This window comes from Suricata suricatta, chromosome 3, assembly GCF_006229205.1.
Source record: "Suricata suricatta isolate VVHF042 chromosome 3, meerkat_22Aug2017_6uvM2_HiC, whole genome shotgun sequence".
NCBI classification, from domain to species: Eukaryota; Metazoa; Chordata; class Mammalia; order Carnivora; family Herpestidae; genus Suricata; species Suricata suricatta.
This window is the reverse complement of record NC_043702.1, coordinates 36,662,124-36,684,059: the sequence shown is the minus strand read 5'-3', so window position 1 is coordinate 36,684,059 and position 21,936 is coordinate 36,662,124. Positions and strand designations below refer to the sequence as shown.

General features: G+C 38.7%; 1 protein-coding gene across 8 annotated transcripts in view; it reads right to left on the bottom strand.

Moving 5' to 3' along the window:
* ANKRD44 (ankyrin repeat domain 44) overlaps nucleotides 1–21,936 on the bottom strand; it is a 313,931-nt gene that overhangs the window by 119,624 nt on the left and 172,371 nt on the right. For all 8 annotated transcript variants that reach the window (XM_029934164.1, XM_029934167.1, XM_029934169.1 and 5 more), the window contains 5 exons: nucleotides 18,777–18,977; nucleotides 18,366–18,453; nucleotides 15,924–16,066; nucleotides 14,671–14,883; nucleotides 6,647–6,725 (listed from right to left, as the gene is read on the bottom strand). In XM_029934164.1, the coding sequence (XP_029790024.1) occupies nucleotides 6,647–6,725; nucleotides 14,671–14,883; nucleotides 15,924–16,066; nucleotides 18,366–18,453; nucleotides 18,777–18,977 (724 nt within the window). The remainder of the gene's footprint in view (nucleotides 1–6,646; nucleotides 6,726–14,670; nucleotides 14,884–15,923; nucleotides 16,067–18,365; nucleotides 18,454–18,776; nucleotides 18,978–21,936) is intronic.

Sequence of the window (21,936 nt, the reverse complement as noted above, 5' to 3'; positions counted from 1 at the left end):
TCTCTTTCACTCTCAAAAATAAACAGAAAAAAATGTTTAAAGATCTAAAAACTTAACAACGGAATTCCTTCTCTGAAAGAACAGTATAATCAAATTCCACAAAATGTAATTCTGAAGATACATTGAATTTAATGTTACCTGCTGGATTAAAAACTTTATGTTAAAACTTTATAAAACTTTTATAAAAACTTTATATTAAAGCATATGAACCAAAAAGAATAGAAAGTTCAGGAAAACATTTTATGTAGTTTGAGTATTTGGCTTAAAATATGATGAGTAAAATTAATAAATACATAAACTATGAAATGAAAAGTCTATACTTATAAAAACTATCACATTCATCAACAGTCCCTTTAATAATATAGTATTTTCATTTATTTTATTATCTTCCTTCCCCCAGCTTTTTGTTTTACACTTTCTTTCTTTCTCTCACCTTTTCATAAATATATATGTAAAGATAGTTGGTCTATCTATTCATTTATTTGAGGAAGCATTTTAAAATAAATTAGACATCATAACATTTCACTCCTGAGAACAAAGACATTCTCCTACATAACTATAATTCTATTAGTATACTTAAGAAATTTAATGTTGATATTATAATTTTACGTAAGACAGCATATTCCAATTTCTCCATTATCCCCAAAATGCACATTACAGCTGTTATTTTTTTAAATCCAGGATCTAATAAAAGATTCTGTGACCATTTGGTTGCCACATCCCTTGAATTTCCTTTAATCTAAAACAATCCTCCTGCCATTCATTCATTCATTCATTCGTCTCCTATGACATTGATATCTTTGAAGGTCAAGCCAGGAGTTGTGTGGAATGTCCTGCGTTCTAGAGGTGCCTGACTATGTCCTCGATTAGATTCAGGAAGAACATTCTGGCAGGAACACCCCAGAGTTGATGTGCACTTCTCCCTGTCACTCCACAGCGCACATACGGTCAGGTTATTCCACTAGATGACGCAAATGTTGATGATGCAATGTGTAAAGTTTCAGTTTGGAAAGATGAAAAAGTTCTAGAAATGGACAGTGGTGTTGGTTACACAAAATGTGAATGTACTTAGTACCACTGAACTGTACACTTAAAAATAAAAGCGTAAATTTTTATGTTATATATATCTTACCACAATAAAAAAAAAAAAGGAGCTTGATTATTTGGTTAAGGTGATGCCCACCAGTACTCTCCGTTGCAAAATGTCTTTTTCCCTTTGTATCTAACAAACAATTTGTGGGTAGTACTTTGAGACCGTGCAAATATCCTATTTCCCAACAAAGTTTCCGGTGACAATTTTAACATAAACAGGGAGTACTTTGTTCAAAAGTTTCCTGAATTCTTTATTCTGTATGCTTATGTTATCAACTTGATACATAGTTCATTGGATTCTGTCTGTTTTCAAAATTTTTACCAGCTTTTGATTTAATTTTACCAATATGTAAAACATTCAAAAGTCAAGATTATATTTTTTAAAAGCCTCACTCTGATTTCCATTCCTTCCCTTTCATTCTCAACCACATCCTGCAGTAATCATTTCCATTAGTTTTGGTTCATGCTTTCTTTGTTTCTCTTTGCAAAAATAAACACACAGACTCTTTATACCTTGTTTTTTTTTAACTTAACAATACATCCTGAAAATCTCCTAAATATACTTTTACAAATCACTTCTTGCAGGTCATCCTCATTCTCGTACAGCTTTATTATTTTCCATTGCATGGATATACCAGTTATCTGGGAGGGTAGTATTTAGGAGCATTTAGGTAGTAAATAATCATTTTGCTATTATCAGGAAGGCTGCAGTGAATAACGTCATGCATATGTTGTTTCCTATTTGTGGGGTGAATCTTTGGGGCAAATTCCTAGAAAGGGAATTTCTCGATCAAAGAAAGAAATATGTAGCTTTGTTCAATTTTGCCACATTTCTTTCTTTAGATGCTGTGCCACTTTGCTATTCACATGAGCTCTGTATGAAACTGCCTCTTCCTCACGCCTAATCAAGCCTGTGAGTGACATGTGATGGGTGAGAAGCACTATCTCAGTCCAGTCTCCATTTGCATTTCTTGTATTAAGGAAGTTGAGCATCTTTTCCTATATTGAAGGACTATTTGTTTATCTGTTTCCATGAGCTATTTATTCATGGCTTTTGACCATTTTTCTAAGTGTGTGTGTGTGTGTGTGTGTGTGTGTGTGTTGAGTGTGCATGCAAGCGTGTGCATGTGTGTAGCTTTAGATTCTCAAAATATGTAGGAGATTCACCATTTATCAGTAATATACATAACAAATATTTTCCCCCTGGATTTTCATTTTTCTGTGTTTTCTACTCTGAAAGAAACCCTATTTTTTAGAATTCTTGTCTTTTCTATTATAGTATTTAGATTTTGCGTTGAGGTTAGAAAGGCTTTCCCCACATCCTGACAATAAAGAAACTGATACACATGAAACTATTTGCAATACTGACTCTACAGATACCTGGAGCAATCCAGGGCCCATGTATCTAAGAACTGCCCGTAATGGTTGGCCTGAAAGGTCCACCCCCAGAGCTGATCCAGAGAGATTCGAGAGGCAGATCCCTAGACTTCAGAGAAAGCTTTGCCCAGGACAAATACTGCCTCACTCCATGTCCTTCCCAGCCAAGAGGCACCAACTCTTTCTTTTCTTTTTTTAATTAAAAAATTTTTTTTAATTTATTTTTGAGAGACAGCACGAGCAGGGGAGGGTCAGAGAGAGAGGGAGACACAGAATCCGAAGCAGGTTCCAGGCTCTAAACTAGCCGTCAGCACAGAGCCCAATGCGGGGCTCGAACCCATGAACCGTGAGATCATGACCTGAGCCAAAGCGGGTCGCTTAACTGACTGAGACACCCAGGCACCCCACCAACCCTTTCTTAAGAGGTGTTAGAGCCTCCATGTTTATCAGCCCCAAATATACCCAATATTGGGTAGGGAAAGAAAAGAGTGAAAAATATTGGGAGAGGTTAAGGGGCTGAGTTGATAAATTTCCTCCTGTTGTTGCTACCATTTCATAAGTCAATTTGAAGCTGTAAAATTGTATTTAATTACCTTCCACATATGCATTTGTTGTTACTTAAAATAGATTTCAGAAATACATCATAACTAGTGGAAAAATAAAAGATGGACTGTACTTGTTATTCAGAAATATGTTTTATATTAAAGTAGGACCTCTAGATGAATGCATTTCTAATTTATAGTTATTCCCCAAACCTTTCCATTTTCACTTGAAAATCTTTAAGATTTGCCTGGAATATAAATTAAATGCCTTTACAATTTATTTGAAGGTTGTAAGTTAAATGCTGGTAATTGATTACTGATAATTAGTGAGGAAAATAAACACCCATGAATTTAGAAGTATGCCAAGCATGTGAGAAGGGATAATTTATGCAGCATTATCTAAACATTCCTATGAAGTTAGTTTTTCCTAAGTAAATACAAAGAACGGTCATCTTATTAAACTGCCTCAGAAGTATTGTGAGCTAATAGGTCAAAAATCTCACAATGATTCATCCTAACCTACCACTCGATTCTTCCTTTTCAAACTCTACTTTGAAAGTTTCCGTGAAGCAAACATCATTTTTGAACTCTTGTAACCTGCTGCACAGCATCAGAGGTGGCCGCCTAGTGCTAATGGCGGGATCACATGCTCCCTGATGTCACACAGTGTCACACAGTGGCTGAGACAACACAGCTTCAGACAACAAACGTGATTGAAGAGCAGAGGTAGTCCACTACCACCTACAAACATATGGGGTGTGTGTGTATGGGGGGGTTTCTGTTTCTCTTTTTGTTCTTCTTTAACAACTGTCTTACCAATGCTGAGTGATCCTGAAGAACCAATAACTCTTGACTAGAGAACAGTCAGGGAAGTAGAGAAAGGTCATACAAAGTCTGAACACCAGGATGATGTAACAAAACAAATAAATAAACACAAAGAATGTTCCTCAGGAGCATGCTTAGTTGGTGTAAGGGAGCCAAATGATGTCCCCACGTGGGACCAGCATTCCGAGTCCTGTTGTGCAGTGACCCATTCTGGCAGACAGACACCAGATCCGGGGGTGTGAGCCTCTGGATTTTTCCCAGAAGGAAGCCAGCAAACAGGAGGAAAGAAAAGAGCTTCCTATTCTTCTCCCTGAGGGCATTTTTGAAAATGTCAAATGGAAGAACTCACAGTTCTCAGATGTATAATGAATGCAAAGAATTGTCAGCTGACAGAAGAGAATGCCAAACTGTCCTTCCACAGGGATGACTCTACTCCAGATATGTGACTCTTAAAATAAATAGAATTCAAGTTAAAAAAATTTTTTTAAATATGCCGCCGTGCACCCAGAGAATGCATTTGTAAGTGCTTGAGAATCCGTCTCCGATGTTAGACTGGCTGCGTTCCAATCCCTGTTCCTCAACAAACCTGCATGGACCCTGACAGAAGTGACAACCTCCATGCCTCAGTTTCCCCATAATGGGGATGATGACAGCACCTCTTCCTCATGAGGTGGTTGAAAGGATTTGTGTGGAGTGCTTACCCAAGCACCTGCCAGTGTGAACACTCAATGGATGTTAGCTGTATCATTATATATAATGGGCTATGTATTACTGCCACTTTATCTTCATCATTTCAGGCCCCTGGACCCCATCCAACCCACAAGCAAGATGCCAGGCCAGCCAAGAATGAAGCTCTGAAACAGACTCCTTGATCACAGAGGACGAGAGATGGATTCTCTTTCAGGTCTGATCCCAACTCAAAAGTCTAGCAACCATGTCTGGAGAGGACATGGAAGTCTTTCAAGACCACAGGAGCGGCTTCTGGAGAGGTCAAAGCAGCCAGCAACACCCCCAGACTGCTGTCAGCACACCAACATTCCACGGGGAGATGGGTCATGGCCTTGATTCAAAAGAGATGGCCAGTATGGTCTTGCCACAGGGAAGGACTGGTAGGAGGGCAGTATTCAAAAAGAGAAAACTTGCTCTCTCTCTGACCTGATCACTGGTGCCTGAATATGCCTTAACAGGAAGCAAAGCTTTTTATACCAAAGAAGTAAGTCCTATTGATAAAATTCAGACTAAATTTTATTTTATTTTTGTTTATTTATTTATTTTGAGAGGTGGGGTCAGGGAGAGGGAAGGACAGACAGAATCCCTAGCAGGCTCTACATTGTCAGCACTGAGCTCGACATGAGACTCAATCTCATGAATTGCAAAATCATGACCTGAGCCGAAATTGTAAATTCAGCAGTTCCTAAACTATCTTTAGTTGACCCACACTTAACCAGCTGAGCCACTCAGGCACCCCAAATTCACATTAAATTTTAAAAATGGCCCAAAAATCTTCCTAGTTTTATTTATCTTTAAGGCAGTGGACACTGTTTCTGAAAAAACAGTTGAGAAATATGTGAGATGAGGAAAGTGGAAGAAGGAGAGTTTCTAGGGTCATTTGCCACTTTTCCTTATTTATTTCAAGCAAAACAAAACAACTGGCATGGCCCTTTCAATAAAGTGAATATTAAAGACATACCATATATTTCAAATTAGAATTAATGGATGTTATATAGCTAATTTTCACTTTATCTTCCTTTGTTCACTGGAAACTTGTCAGGGTCTATTTTTCCCTATAGTTACACTGAAATGCTTATAAATTTCCTTCACTTTGCTGCAGATATTTTGCTTCCTAAGCATAATTTCCCTGGCTGATCTTCTGACCAAATGTCAAGTGACTTTTTAGTTTTATGACTTGAGTACCTAAGATATAACATAGCACCACTAACGATTCATCTAAAATTCTTAAAGATGAGAAAAAGGTCCAAGAAATTAATTAATGCCAGAACTTTAAAAAGTACAAATGTGGGTCAACTAAAGATAGTTTAGGAACTGCTGAATTTACCTGGAATGTCAGTATAAATTTTGGGCTAAACCTGTTTGTTCTTTATTGTGTCTAAGATTTGCTAAGAAAGCAGTAGTTCTGTGGTCAAGGTCAATCCACTCAGAGATGCTGGTCACAACCCATAATAGTGTTATAAACCATAATGTGAAGTGACACTCCCTAGTACTTCAGCTGCAGAGACAATCCAGTGGTTCAAGTACACCTCTCAAGTGAGCCTGGAAAATTACTAGATTATATGACTTTCCAAGGTTTCTATCAAGCCTGTGAGTTTATCATCCTTTATATCAGGCACTTAACCGCTTTTCCTCTGAGTCATCTTATTTTTCCTACCTTTGTCCAAGTAGCTTAAAGAGTTTTAACTTAGGGAACTATGGTGAATTCTAAAACTTAAAAATAATTCAGATTTGCTGCTAGAAAATGTATGGTAAGTTATTTTTATTGGATTCAGAGTGAAGAATGCAGGACCTTGAGCCCATCTAAGGACATCATTTCCAGTTTCAAAACTTATATGTTCTTTGACTGACTGGGAATTAACTGAGAAATAGTGGCTTTATGTTCTTGTTCCTACGCTGGATGGTGATGATATGTCCGATAAAGAGCTTTTAGCAAAGTGCATCAAAGGATGGTATAAATCTAAGCTTAATAAAACAGGCCATTATCTAAAACAGAACATCATCTTTCATGTTCAGATAACTGACAGCCAGGCTCAGATCAGGACACTGTTCAAATAACACTGAGGAAGAATCTCTCTTACCGTTCTGAATGAGGGTTTGTGACCGTGTGAACCTTCCATGGACAGCTGTCATGTGCAGTGGACTTTTGCCATCTTTACTCTAAAAAATGAGGGAAAAAGAAACAGTGGATCAATGACTCCAATCTGAAATAGCCCTATGAAATAGGGATACCCTCAAAATACCAATTTAAAATTTTAAGAAGTATGATAAAAAATTAAAAGAAGCAAAAGATAATTTTGCAGGCAAAAGGTAGAATATATATGAAGTCTCAAGTGACTGCATGTCATCATATTTTATTTTTTTAAGGTATTTATTTATTTATTTTTGAGAGAGAGTGTGTGCACACATAAGCGGGGGAGGGGCAGAGAGAGGCGGGGAGGACAGAGGATCTGAAGCAGGCTCTGTGTGCACAGCCCAATGTGGGGCTTGAACTCACAAACCATGAGATAATAACCTGAGCCAAAGGCAGACACTTAATGGACTGAGCCACCCAGGCACCCTGAGAGGTGAAAATTATTTGAGAGAGGAAATGTGAAATGTCTAGTTATACTGACAATTTTAAAACTCTCCTGTTTCAAACGGAAGCAATCATCCAAAATGTTTTTTCCTCTGCTGTGATCTACTGATGAAGACGGTTTCCTTACAGGTGTTTTTTTTTTTCTCTTCCAACTTTTTTGTTAAAAGCACATGAGAAAAGACAAATGATATGTTTACTGGCTTGGCCCTGTTTGACTTAATGTTGACTATGCTGCTATAAATGACTGTAACTCTCAAAACAGACTTGGAATCCTCCACCATTTCCTATATTCTAATTCCACAGCACAATGACACTGTTTATTATTCAAAAACAGAAATGCATGCATTTAACTCATTAGAAATCACAGGATTATGACATGCAATGGTTTATCAAATTGCCATTTTAATGATCACCTGGAAAGGTGCTGAATTTATACATCTTTTTATTATTCAAGATATAAATGATGGAACTCCCTGACGCAGATTAAGCCAAAACAAGAAATATGTACAAGATCTATATAGTGATCATCATTATGCTAAATACCAAAGTCCTACATATTTATAAGAAATAGCCATTTACAGAATTTCATCTGAAAATAATACCAAAAAGAAAATATTAATTATCCCCAATAGACAGAATATACCCTTTCATTCAGTTATTGTTAACAAAAGAAAAAAGAAGAAAGAAATTCATGCACCTTATTTTTCTAGGTCTCAGGAACACTTTCTAAAGTCTGAGGTTAAATATGAGATGTCAAAAATGCAAATTCATTTTTGAAATGAAACCCATATACCTGTGCTTTAAAAATGTACTGTTGGTAGGAATGTAAATTGGTATAGCCACTGTGGAAAACAGTATGAAGCTTCCTCAAAAACTTAAAAAACAGAAATACCATATGATCTAGTAATTCCACCATGGGGTAGCTACCTAAAGAAACTAAAAACACTATTTCAAAAGATATGAGCACCCCTACTTTTGCTACAGCATTATTTACAATAGCGAAGATATGGAAACAACCTAATTGTCCATCAAGAGATTAATGGATAAGGAAGATGTGGTACACACACAGGAATATTATGCAGCCATAAAAAGGTATTAGACTGTGGGCTGGAATAGCTTATAAAAACCACAAGGGTTTAACAGAAGAATTTTTATTATATCCTAAAAGTCCATTCCTTAGAAAGGAAGAAAGGAGTTATGCACAATCTGTGCCAAGAAAAGAGTTAATCAGAGCAGTAACCGCATCAACTGAAAAATAATCTTTATATTGAAACGTCATCAGGCAGATGGGAGAAAAAGAGGACCTTTCCTCCATCTTATATGATTATAACCTGAGTCAGAAAATATTAAGAAAGGAATATGGAGTAAGCTTGAAGCTTTACTGAAATGATACTTTTAGAGGCAAAGAATCAGCAACCAAGAAAATAAGGATACAATTCCAGAAATTGCAGAGTTGACATCAACTTGTCCCTAGGTGGTGCTATTTCTTTAAATTTTGCTCCAATATTTTCTCTTAAATTTAATTGAAAACATAACTAACTAGCATTTAAATATATATAAAGCCATAAATATTTCATTGTTTCAATAATGCCTTTATAAATAGTTAGCTAAGAACTCTTCCTTGTCTAGAAAATAGCTTAAAGGTTTTACAGGGAATAACCACCAACTTGGTAATTAACTACCTAAACTGTAGCCAGGGAACCAAAGCAGAAATAACCAGTTTCTGCGTTGTGCAGTTGACAATGCTGGTTCCATTTCAGGAACAGAAAACATTGCACCATTTTCTCCCATGGAGTGGTTGTGCCTCTGGTAAAGGGACAAATAAATAGGATGACAAATTTTGGTAAAATACAAGGGACAGCTAATCAGATCTATCTTTGCCTGGGTTCATCCACCACTGAGTCCAGTTCTTAGCTGATACTTTACCCACTTTGGGATATGGTGGCAGGAGGTGGGGACAGGAAGCATTAAGAGTATCATGGCAGCCATTTTAGAACAGGTGTGTTTATATGGTGTGGATGTAAAGGGAACTTGCTGTCTAAAAAGTCATTGGAAACTATTGAAAGTCCAAAGGATAATTTTTACAAGTCTTTACAAGTTAGAACTCAGGCTGTTCAGGTTGAGACTAGGGATCCTACGGAGTTTCATCATCTGCCTGAGAAATCTGTCACACGGGGGAACTTGCTGTTACTGCTGCTCTTTTAAGAACTTCAGAGAAGGATAAAACATTCCTTGCATTCTCTAAAGAGAGGATACATTCAGTTCTTCCACCTATTCAAATCTCGGCTTTTATAAGATTTTTTCTTAATGTCTAGTTTCTTTCCTATTTCTAGACTCATTTTCTTTCCCATTGTAGTTAGCGCTTGGAAAATTCTGTTATCTTGAGAAATTTTCTAAATTAAGCAAGAAGCCCTTCTCTTGAATTAGGCATGGTTCAGCCATGCTCATGAAGAAAAGCTAATTGAAGATGAAGAATATTTTATAAACATTAGTACTCTTTCAGGGCAGAATTCAACATCCTTCACTAACTGGAGTCACTTTCCTTGACCACCATTCTGTTCAGAAATCCATTCATTTCTTTCACTTTGAATGCCTTCTTTCCTCATCCTCCAACATCCCTCAAACCCTCCCTAACCTCATAGGCATTGTTACTACCCAGGAACTTGTGTCTGTGACACATGTCTCCTGGAGTCACACACCTCAATGGTCCTACTGGAAGGCTATAGAGCATCTATAAGATAACATTAAGGTCAGCCTACAAGGCTTAAAGGGAATGTGTCAGAAACCCAAAAGGGCTTCCTAATTCAATGAGAGAGCAATCTAATACCCTAATTTGCAAAAAGCCATATGTAGTCCAATTTTTTAAATGGTTCTAAAAGCCAGAGATGATACATGGTTGGTTCTCATTCATTCTTCTTTTTTTTTTCCCCTCACATCCTCTCCAAAGTTCCAAGTGTCATGTCATGTCCCTATCACTGCTTTCTTTCTCTTGCCTGTCCCAGTTTTCACCTTCAACCTCTGCTGTACAAGTCATTCTATAATTGAGACTTGCTACATAGTAAAGAAGGGAGCTGGTTCACTTCAGTAGATGTGTGAGGGCTAAACAGACTAAGGGCCCAGGGGCAGAAAAGAATTCAGACCATGGGAAAGCTGAATGCTAGTTACCTGGAGGTAGGCAACCTGGCAATGGTAATTTCTGAATCTATCTAAGTAGTATTTGGAATAGCTATGTATGTGCCTTCTTTAACATTTTGAATGCTTCCAAAAAGAGCTTTGAGATGCTACAGGAATTACAGTGTAATGCGTAATGGAGAAGAAAAATACTTTGTATCTTCTCATGCTCTTCCTACTTGCAAAATATAAGTGAACTTCAGTGGATTATTTTATAAAGTATTGTGTCTTTATTATTTTATCATAATTAAACCAACACTACAAAGTCAGAGGCATGGCTGTGGCCAATCTAAGCAAAATAAGGGATTGTAAAATATGTCCTCCCTCCTCGCTCCATCATCTTGTAATTGCTCATGAAGGCATCACTCTTACTACTCTGTAAGGATAGAGGAAAACAAAGTGAACATGAGCATGGATATTGGTCACATTTCAATATGTTTCAAACTTTGGAAAATCTAAACAAATACAAATTGTCTTGAAATCTACAAACACTTCCAAAATCCAAGGAGCACTGGGGGTACATGGAGATAACAACTTCAATGAGAAAGCTATCTCCAGGGTGAGACAAAATGGCTCTACGGAAATGACAGACAGTCTGTGGCTCCAGAGTGCATCCGGAATCATGAAGGAGAAGTCAAGAGAAGGAAATCAGATATAAACAGAGTAGCTTGAAGGAGACTGAAGGAGAAGGCTAGGTTTAAACCAAAGTCCCATTTACACAGATCAGATATTGCATAAATCTAAGTCTCAGATTTAAAAAAAAAAAAGGTATTTCTCATATTGACTATTGAATGATCAGCAATGAATGTGAAAATTAATTATTTAAATTAAGTGGCCATGCTTTCCAGGTCCATTTTGTGGGGGAGAAGGCTGCCCTAAACTGATACACCATAGTTAACTGGGAGAAGTAGGGAGTGTGCCAGAAAGTGGCCTTCTAGCCTTGCTCACAGGCATACTGAGAGCATCAATTGGCACATTTTGAAGAGGGAATGGAGAGCATCAGACAACTCCTTATTGAAGGTTGATGAAGAGAGAGCTACTTTATTTAACTTCAATAATTTCCCTTTCTTTGGAGAATTCAAGGATTTCCTTCAGATACCAGCATGGTAATACAAGTGTCACCAGTTTTGGGAAAAACAAGTTTGGCTGCCTGCTAACCTGCCTTCTCACCACCATCCTCTGTGACTTCAATGCCATATGATGACTCTTTCCACCTTGGGTTACAGGTCCTAGGTCTCTTTGATGCCCCATAGTCTCTTACCCCCACTTAGGACCCTAGACTGACTCCACTGAACACTCTCTTCTTCTGTTTTACTTCTTCATTTCTGCCTGTTTTTCATCCTCATGAAGGCATTATACTCCCCTCCACTTCCTTTCAATCTGCTCTAACTCTTCTTTTCTCGTCCCTTTCTCTGCCTCTTCCGCCTCTTCCTGATCCTGAGAGTAAAGGGTTACTGGTGTCCTCCATTTCTCTCCTCATGCCATGACGTGCTCTCCCCGTGGGTGACCTCACCCTTTTCTCCGAGCTGTGTGAATGAGGCAGCCTAATTGTTTTCTTCTATTCTCCACTGCTCTTCCATGCTGGGGGGTCACATTTTCCATTGTTGGTTTTCTCAGACTGTCTGTACCAGAAGCTCAAAATCACCTTCTCAACACTAAACTTATCAGTTTTGCCCTCTAAGCCTACTCTTTCTCCTGACATCTTCCTTAATAACGATACTTGTTATCAAGCGCTTGGCATGTGGAAGACACTGTTCTAAGTAATTTATGTGAAATAACTTGTTTGATCCTCACAGCAGTTCCATGAAGAAAATGCTATTATTTTCCTAACTTTACAGACAGACAGATACACAGAGAGGTTGTTTATGATTACATAATTACCGAAAGCCGAGCCTATATTGGAATATAGGCAGTCTAGTCTCAGAACTGCACACTTAACCACTCTGCTGCATTATCGCTTACCCAGATTTCCCTTCTTACACTTGTCTTCAATTCCTCATCTCCTATCCATCCAAATTTCATTGATTTTCTTTCTGCAAAGCCTCTCTCTTTGTTGGTTGTCCCAACTCCCCTGGACTCATTACCTCTTATCTAGACCAGTTTTATTGACTTTTAGTTATTCTCTAATTGTCCTCTCTCTAGGTCCGCTATACCTGAATTTTCATTTTATAAAAATAAAAATAGTTTTTTCTCACCTGGGTATAAAAATAACACATGTTTATGTATCACAATCAGAAGATTAAAACAAGTATATAAAAAAGAAACTAAAAATCCAAATCATAATTTTGCCTCTCTGCAGTGATATTATATTGGTATATATTCCAAATACTTTTCTCTTTTTATTCACATACACAGAAACATACTTTTTTAAATTAAAAAATTAGATATTTACTTCCTGCATATTAATTTTTTTCACTGATAACTCTAGGTTTTACACATCTTGTTCATATTTGCTAATTTTTTTTTTACTTTTTCTTTTTTTAATATTTGCTGATCTTAAAGCCAAATATACCTGTGGATTAGTTTGTACTTTTCTAATTAAACTGAAACTGAATATTTTTCATAGGTTTAATGGATATTGTATTACCTCTCTTTTGGCCTGCCTTTGCCCAGAATTTAAACAAGGTTATCAGACTTTTTCTATTGATTTTTATGAGCACTGTATATATTAAATATATTAACTTTTTGCTTATCATGTATATTGCAGAAAAATTGTTCGTCTTTCAATTTAGTTTGTTTGTGGATCTTTTGTTTTTCGGGGGTTTGTTTTGTGTTGCTATATAAACATCTAAAATTTTTATAGTCATATATACAATTTTTTCTCTGATGTTCTGTGGACAGATTACTACTTCTAATGGTCAGCTTGGATCACATAATCTCTATAATGACTATTGGTCCCCACAGCCTATAGAAGCCCAAACTCCTCAGCTAGTTGATAAGCCCTCGCCTTGGTCAGGTCACATCTCAGCTTGTTCCTGGGTACTTTCTTTCACACAATTCATTGAAGCACAATAAATCACTATTCTGAAAATTTGTCTCATATTTCCTCACTATTAGAAACTATAAAAAACCGTGAAAAACATTTTAATAATGAATGGAAAAGGTCATTAAAATAGATTGATCCAGGGGCACCTGGTCAGCTCAGCTGATAAACCATAGGATCTTGGGGTTGTGAGTTTGAGCTCCAAGTTGGGTAGAGAGATTGCTTAAGTAAATAAATAAATATTTAAAAAATAAAACAGAATGATCCACTATTCTTAAAATTAAGCCTCAGCAATGGTAATTTTTCAAAAGCAGAGGCAAAATGCCCTGCCGGGAACCTTGCTTTAGGGTTCCTGTGCGCTTGGGCTAAGGGAGGCTGAGGATGAGTACAAGGTCACTCAGGGCAGTGAGGATATTCTGTTACCCTCTAAATGCATTCAAATGATGTAACCCGGATGGTGAGGGCTGCATGCTTAAGTTCCTCTTGGTTATCTATTACAGTGAGCTAACTACTAACCTAGAGTCTACCCAGAGCTTTTCCTATCCAGAACTCCCAAACCCTTTTACGTGGTTCTCTTTACCTAGAATGCCCTCTCTCAGATTCTCTCTAACCCTTCTCATCTCAATTGGTATCAATCTTCTGAGTCTCAGCTCAAAAGCAAGTTCCAATTTTCATCCTCAAGAAAGAAGTAAGTGTTGACTTTCTTCTTACAGTTTGCAGTACTCTATTACTGTCTCATTCCACCCAGCACATTCTCTCTTGCCTCATGAACATCTGAGCACACTATCTCCTTACCATACTGGAAATTCCTTGAAGGCAGAGCTCATATCTCACCTTGGAGTACTTCTGAACTAAACAGAGGGCACTAGATAAGTCTCAGTAAGTTTGCTGAATGAAGACTATTGGGGCCAGGTCAATGTTATGATAGTAAACCCTACAATCTAGGGTTTACTATCGGACAATGCCTGAGAAACTTTTTGGTGGGCTGTGCCAGGGTTAGGAACAGAGCTGAGATACTGCCTTAGGCTTTCCTTTTGATTCGCAAACAGTTCTTCTATATTAGCTCAACATTCAACTTAGTGTTAGAAACTAAGCGAAGTCAACATCCCGGAGACCGGTATTTGCTCTAGAACATTCACTAAACTACCAAAAGCATGTGGCTAGACCCTCACTGCTTTCCAGCTGGTCCTACCACTTCTGTGGTAACAACATGGCTACGTTTCTGGAGCACACCAACACAAGATAAGGTGTGGGAGTCAAGGTACTCAGAGTTCTGATTTACTAAAATGGCATAATTTACAGCAGTTGATTTTGCTCAAGCAGAGGCTCAATGCAAAGGTATTTAGTCCAGAGAGAGAATGAGAATGTCATACCTGAATGTTAACATCCGCCCCGTTGTTTACTAATAGTTCAAGACACAAAGCACCATGTGTGGAGGCAGCAGCGAAATGCAAAGGGGTGAACCCGCTGTTGTTGGGCTGGTTCACATTAGCACCGTAGTCCGTCAGCTCATTAACTACAGTATCCTGCCCATTGTAGCAGGCCAGGTGAAGGGCCGTGTTTCCATAGATGTTGATTTCATCGATCTGCAAATGAGTCCAACACAGGATGGGTAAAATCCTTTATTGCATTTTCCACAAAAAAAGTCTAATGGCTGCGCTAAGTAAACATCCATCTGTCAACATAATTATTCAGAGCTTTCGCTTGCCCTGGCATGGTCATCCTGGGAATGCCTGTCATCCCAAGGTAAAGACAGCAAAAAGTGAATGTGACAAAAAGTGAACTAGGGAGGAAAAGTTGGAAGTTTCAACTTGTGGTGAGAGATTTTTCAGCTAAGGAGGGATAAACAATGAAAGGCAAAACTGCCTCTAATTGCCAGAGGAGAACTGAACCAGGGGAGAAAAAAGCCAAAACTCAACAGAGAAAGGGTGGGAGATATGAGGGGAGGTGCTGTCGATTCTAAATGAGGAGTTGGGCTCAGAAGCCACTCGGTTTGGCTCTGCTGTCCGACACCTCCCACGCCACGTTCCAGCTGCAGAGTCCAGAGCTGTCTTAGGGGTTAAGCCCAGGGCTCTCTCCTGCTGCCCCAGACCTGCCGCGTTGCTGGGTTTCACAATCACGGTCTCAGCACTGCAACTTGGTTTCCCGTCCTCTAGGGACAGGGATGTTCCAAAGCCCCACACTGCCCCTGATCTGCTAGTTGAGGGAGACTGGGACGTGGCTGACTCCTCCAGCTCAGCATTGGACATTTCTGCTGTTTGTCCATGTCATTCACTCCTTTATTTCTGCATAGACACTACAACTTAGAAGGCTGGATTCTGAAGGTGGGATGAAGAATCCTAGCCTATTTAAAAAAACAGCAGGTTAGTATATATGACATGCAATATATATGATTAAATATTTCTCTATGGTGATACGGAAAGTTATCCTGTTTCTGGTTTTTCATTACTTGCTGTATGCTCCCATTACCCATCATTGGTTGCCCCTATGAACTCAGAAAGATGGGATGCTAGCAAAAATGGTGATTTTTTTTACCCTCTTGAATTAAAGTGCAAAAAGGACTCAATTTCAGAACAACAGAAGACCCACAAACACACCATGGGTTGATGCATTAATCATAGCTCACCTCCACCCCTAGATTCAGGAGATGTTTGACCACACTGATCTGTCCGTTGGAGGCTGCAGCGTGCAGGGGGGTGTAGCCCTTCTTATCCTTACAAGTCACTTCTGCGCCATGGTTAATGAGCAATGCCACAACGTCCAGGTGGCCTTCACAAACAAAGCAACAGAAGACATGGTGAACCTTCTTAGGATAATATGACCATTTTTCCACCTAAATTATCACTATTAGCTTTTACCGTCACCAATATTGTATTTTATGTTAAAATAAAATCAATGTTTTTGAAACTAATTGCCATTCCTCACTGAAAAGTCCAACAATGACAGTTTGGTTTGGAAAACAAATGGAGGAAAAAATCAATCAGAATAACTCTAGATTATTGTTAAATTATATGAAGTTGTTGCTGCTCGACCATAGTTTTGGACCACAAAAATGCCAATTTCCTATGGTTCAACTTAAAAGTATTCTTGTGAATTTCTGAATAAAAACCCTTCTAGTTTCAACTTCTGTTGGCATATTTTCTAGAATATTTTCCTTTATACCCTATCTTACTATAAATAGTATGATAAATGTGTTTGCCCTTATATTGTGACTGGAGATTGTTTGATGCTTTGGGTCATTGCACTAAGCATGGTTCATAATTGAGGGAAGATAAATGCTAACTCCAAGGGTCTAAGATACGTGGGGGGGGTGTGCATGTGTGTAAGAGCGAGAGAGAAATGGAGAGAGGAGTGTATGGGGGGGAGGGACAGAAGTGTGTGTGTGCGTGTGTGGGCACGTGTGTGTGTCTGTGTGACAGAGAGAGAGAGAGAGCTTGATCATGGCTTGTTTTATTAAAGTTTGACTCTTTTCCAAGACTTGTACATAGAAATATTTATTTTCGATTACTAGTGGTGCTATCTTAAGCTTGAGTGGTGGTATCTTTTGTCCTGATTTTGTCCTTTATTCCCTAAAGATAGTCATCTATATATTTTTTCCTATTTGTGTCCTGATGACACACAAAAAGCAACTTTATACAAGTATTTTAACAGTGCATCAGCAAAGAACAAACTTGAAAGCCCAGGTTCTCTGAGTCCCATCTCACAGTAGTCTAGTGTGTGCTCTGCACAAACATCAGTCCGGCAAATGTCCCCTGACCCCAGTCCTGCAGGTCTGTTTCAGTCAGCACAGAAGTCCATGCTGTCTTTAAAAAAAAATGATAATGCTTGCAAAATCTTAAGATTCTGATGGTTAAAGCCCAAATATCCATGCAGACTCATCTACAGCCACGTAATTTATTTCATCTCTACCCAACCCATTCTCTCTTGTCTTCCCACAATTAATGTTATTGCTTTTATGATAATAAAAGGCCTGTATGCTTACTAAAAAAAATTCAGAAAAGGCAAAATGGTGTTAAGAAGAAACCAAAATCATCCATCATTGTCAATCCCTTGAGATAATCAGCTAACACTTCAGTGTTTAACACTGAATAGACATTTCAGTGTACACTGAATAGAAAGTTATATTGCACATTTTTTTTTTTACAAAATCGAGGATCATAATAGCCATACTGTATATTGATCTATTTTTACTTGACATATCACAGAATCTTTGTATGTTAACAAATACTAATGACATCACCACTATAGTTACAGGATAGCTCCCCATTGTGCAGGTCTTTATAATTCACCAACACAATCTCTTGTAGATGGTCATTCAGGTTGTTTACAACTTGGGGCTGATAGAATCTCATCAGCTTTTCAAATTGCAGGATGTTCTCCAGTTAGAAACACAAAGGAAGGATCTTAGTTCTTCATTTCCCACAAGTCTACACTGAGAATAAACTCCATGAGGTCTATCCTTGTGAGTGGTATTTGTACCAACAGACGTGAAAAGGAAAAACATGGACGTGTCATGGCTTCCTTTGTCTCTCCCCCTCGAGCCGGAAGAAGCAGGAGCAGCAAGCCCCAGCCTCGCCAGTGGGACAGAGGCAGGATACTCCATGGTTCCTCTCGTCACTTCAACCTACACAACAGCCAGGGGGCTGCCCTTCCTTCCTTTTTGTTTCTTTCAAAAATATTTATAAATAAAAGAACATATGGATTTATGTCCTTGCTTCGCTAGCCAGCCTTTCCTCTTTTTGAACACTTAATTTTGGTGCCATAACAAGCCCAGAAGCAGCACCAGTCAGGCCGTTCTCCAGTCCAGATTGAAACCAGGTCAGTGAGGTCCGGGCCATGATTCCTCCCTCCTCCTCTCTGTGGGGAAAATGAATCTCTGAGAAAACAACTGTCTAACTAGAGCGCTCTCCAGAGGCCAGTAAAATGGACCAAATCTTAACTCAGGTGAATCCAAACCTTGGAAAGAAGGCAGGCCCACCCAAGAGAAGGCCTACATGGTTAACAACAGGGCCGTAGCTTCTGAAGGTACAGGTATCGGCACTTTCTTTTCCATTCATGGACTCCTTACCCATATATGCTGCCCAGTGCAGAGCACGCCGGTCCTTTTTGTCAAATGCGTTGATGTTTGCTCCTCTGGCCAAGAGTAAGTTGACCATCTGAAAGAAAACCAACATGCAGACACTCTGAGTCAAATTAACATCAAATCTCAAGGTGGGTCAGAGACCTCGAGTTAACACAAAGTACAAAGATGATGTCACAGACAACCCTGCAGCATGTGTGTCAGAAGAAAAGACTGAGGTGATGGCTACTTTTTCAACCCACCTGCTGTGAATTTAAAAATAGCTATGGTTGCCTAAGGTTTGGTGTACAGATATAAGCATCACACTCTCTAAAAACCCTCAGCAGTAAGATTAGGTCCCACATGGGGCTAAGAGAGCCTGTAGGAAGAATTCTTAGTCCCAATGGTAAGGGCACTCACCTCCACATGGCCATTCAGGGCAGCATGGTGCAAGGCTGTGCGCCCTCCTCGGTCAGAGACGTTGACGCTGCTCAGTAGGGGAATGATCACTTCTGCACACTTGACAGCCTTATTGGCAGCTGCCACGTGGAGGGGGGTCTGCCAGTTCTTGTCCCTCGCATTGACATCAGCTGAGTGCTTAATCAGTACTTGCACTGCTTCCTTCAACCAAAACAGAGTTTGTAGGGGTCACTGACAAATGCTCAGTCAATACCTACTTAACAGAAGACGCTTCACCAGACCCCAGAACTACAGGATAGGAAGGCTCCGTGCCCTCACAGACTGGCTCATGATGTGTATTCTTCTGAGAAAAGCTAGGTAATATGTGATACAGATAAAAAGAGTGGCACAGATTAAAACAGATCAGCTTTATCTTTCTTTGTTAGGCCAGGAGCCCTGGCACATCTTCAAAACCAAATAAATGTTCCAAGCAGAAGGTTTCTTAATAAGGTGTAAGTATCCTTAGGTTAAATGTGAGCACTCGTGTGTAGGTGCATGTGCCAGAGTAAAATATCTATAGGTCAAAAGGCCCCCAAAGATCATCTAGAGTTGGAAGCCTCCATCTTCCAAAGCCAAAGACCTCAAAGTCCTTCAGACATTTTTGGATCAATTTATAAATCTTTGGTTTTCTCAGCCAACATCTTAACCTTCACTGTGTGGTCAACAGCAATCAAGGGAAGACAATGTCTATGACTACCTCAACTAGAAGCTATAAAATTGTTCCATCTTTTCCCAACTTTTTCCATGTTATGGTGGGGTAACGTTTTCCCCCACTGTTGAGTTCCTTCACCTTTACTGAGACTTACACTTTTTATTTTCCTTCTATTGACCTAATCAGCTTATTCGTCTCTTGAAATCTCAACCTTGGTTATGCAATGGAATCATGTGGGGAGCTCTCAAAACTACAGATGGCTGGTCCCACACCAGAGATTCTAATTGGCCTCAGAATTTCTGTAAAGCTGTCTGGGAATTTTGTTGTACAGCTAGGATTTAGGACACTCTTCTGTTCCATCAAGAAAATGATAAAAGCTTCTCTCAAGATGGGAATGATTATTGGCTGTTTCTCTTTACTTCTAGAGACAACCCTAGAACCAGTTAGTGAGACTCCTTTATGAACATCTTGTCAATGAGGCATCAACAAACCAATGAAACACAATGGAAGGTACCACACTCCTGCCACCCTTTGTGGGCCAAGAACTTACCCCTGTCCACCTTATTCCTCATAGGCCTGGACTGTCTGATCTACTTTATCATGCAGGTACATAAAAGTGCCCAGAGAGATTATTTGAACTCTTAAAATTAACATTTTTATAGGGACATAAATAATGAAATAACAAGAATGGAATCAGTAGTAGCAACACATCCAGAGGAATGGCTAACCTGGACAGTAGAATGAGAGCAAAAAAATTTAATTTTGCAAATTAGAGAATACAATTTAAATATAGTGTAACTCCATTTAAATGCTATAAACAATAAACTGAGAGGATCCAAGTAAACAATTTGTTAAAATTACCAAAAAGGAAAAAAAAAAGGATATATGCCACCCCTCCTCAGCAAGGCAATAAAGTCAGATGCTTAACCGACTGAGCCACTCAGGGGCTCCTGGATATGTGTACTCTTAATGCTCAACCATGATGTGCAAGAACACTACAGAAGATTGAAAGAGACATTAATAAAGAGAGAGAAAGAGCGAGCATGTGCAAGAGGGGAGAGGGTACAGGAGAGGGAGAGAGAGACAAAGAATTCCCAAGCAGGCTCCACACTGTCAGCACAGAGCTCCACATGGGGCTTGATCCCACCAACTCAGGTCAGATTATGACCTGAGCCGAAATCATGAGTCAGATGCTCAGCCAACTGAGCCACCAAGATGCCCCCAGACTCTGTTTTAAAAGCCAGCTGGGTTAACAAAAACTAAATGAAAGAAAAGTTAAGCCGCAGTATAAGGATTAAGATTTACATAAGAAAAAAATGATCTTTGTATCAACTTTGGTCTCAAAAATTGTGAGATTTATGTAGATGCATATATAACCTATTGTGATGTAGAAAGAAAATACTGGAACCTCCATTTGTGTTTGTTTTCTTCAAAAAAGAAAAGCATCTGAGCTGGTATTTAACTTCTGGTTGGCACTGTGCCCTCAGTCAGCTCCACAGAATGTCTTGCCTCGCAGTGTATGAATCAGATGCCCTCCAGGAACAGTGGGACCTCCATGTGCAGAGGGCATGAGGCTTGTCCTCTCCATTCATTTGCTCCAAGTGCACTGAAATGCGCAGTGATAGGCCTGCCAAATCAATCTACCGATGGTAATATATGCCCTTAAACTAAAAACATCCTAAAATGGGCAAGATTTAAGCAAGGAACCTGCAGATTTAAAGATGATAATACAAATGCAAGTATAAATAATGTGCAGTCACGAGCTGACAGTTCTACTCTGAGTAAGAGGTTTCTATCACTCACATTACAAGGTAAAAATAATGACAAATTTAATCAGATCTGACAAGAGCTTGGCCAAAACAGTGGAAAATCATCAGAAGTTTATTAGTTACATGGTTCTGCATGACTATGATAAATGAAAAGCCTCACCCTTAAGTATATTGTGATATACTTGAAATATTAGCTAATAGTCATTCTTATATATAATTTATGAATAAATAAGATACATATCTTGAGGGTGCATGCTGAAAAAGTTTTGCAGAGATATAGCCAAAAAGGTTGGAGACAACCATCATAAAGCAATAATATAAAAAGTGGTATTGCACATATTCACAACAAATAACAATATATACTGTATTTTTAATTCCTTTATCTTGTGTGTAATTTTACTGTACTTACACAGATTCTTGCTTTCTACTAAATATTGTGCAAATTCAGAATAGACTAACGAAACAGAAACTATACATGAACATTTGACAAATTTATACTATTTGGATATAGGACCATTGAATTAATGAAAAAATTTTATTTAATTTTTATTTTCTGGACAGCAACATGCAGAAGAATAAAACTAGACCACTTTCTTACACCATACACAAAAATTAACTCAAAATGGCTGAAGGACCTCAATGTGAGACAGGAAACCATCAAAACCCTCAAGGAGAAAGTAGGAAACAACCTCCTTGACCT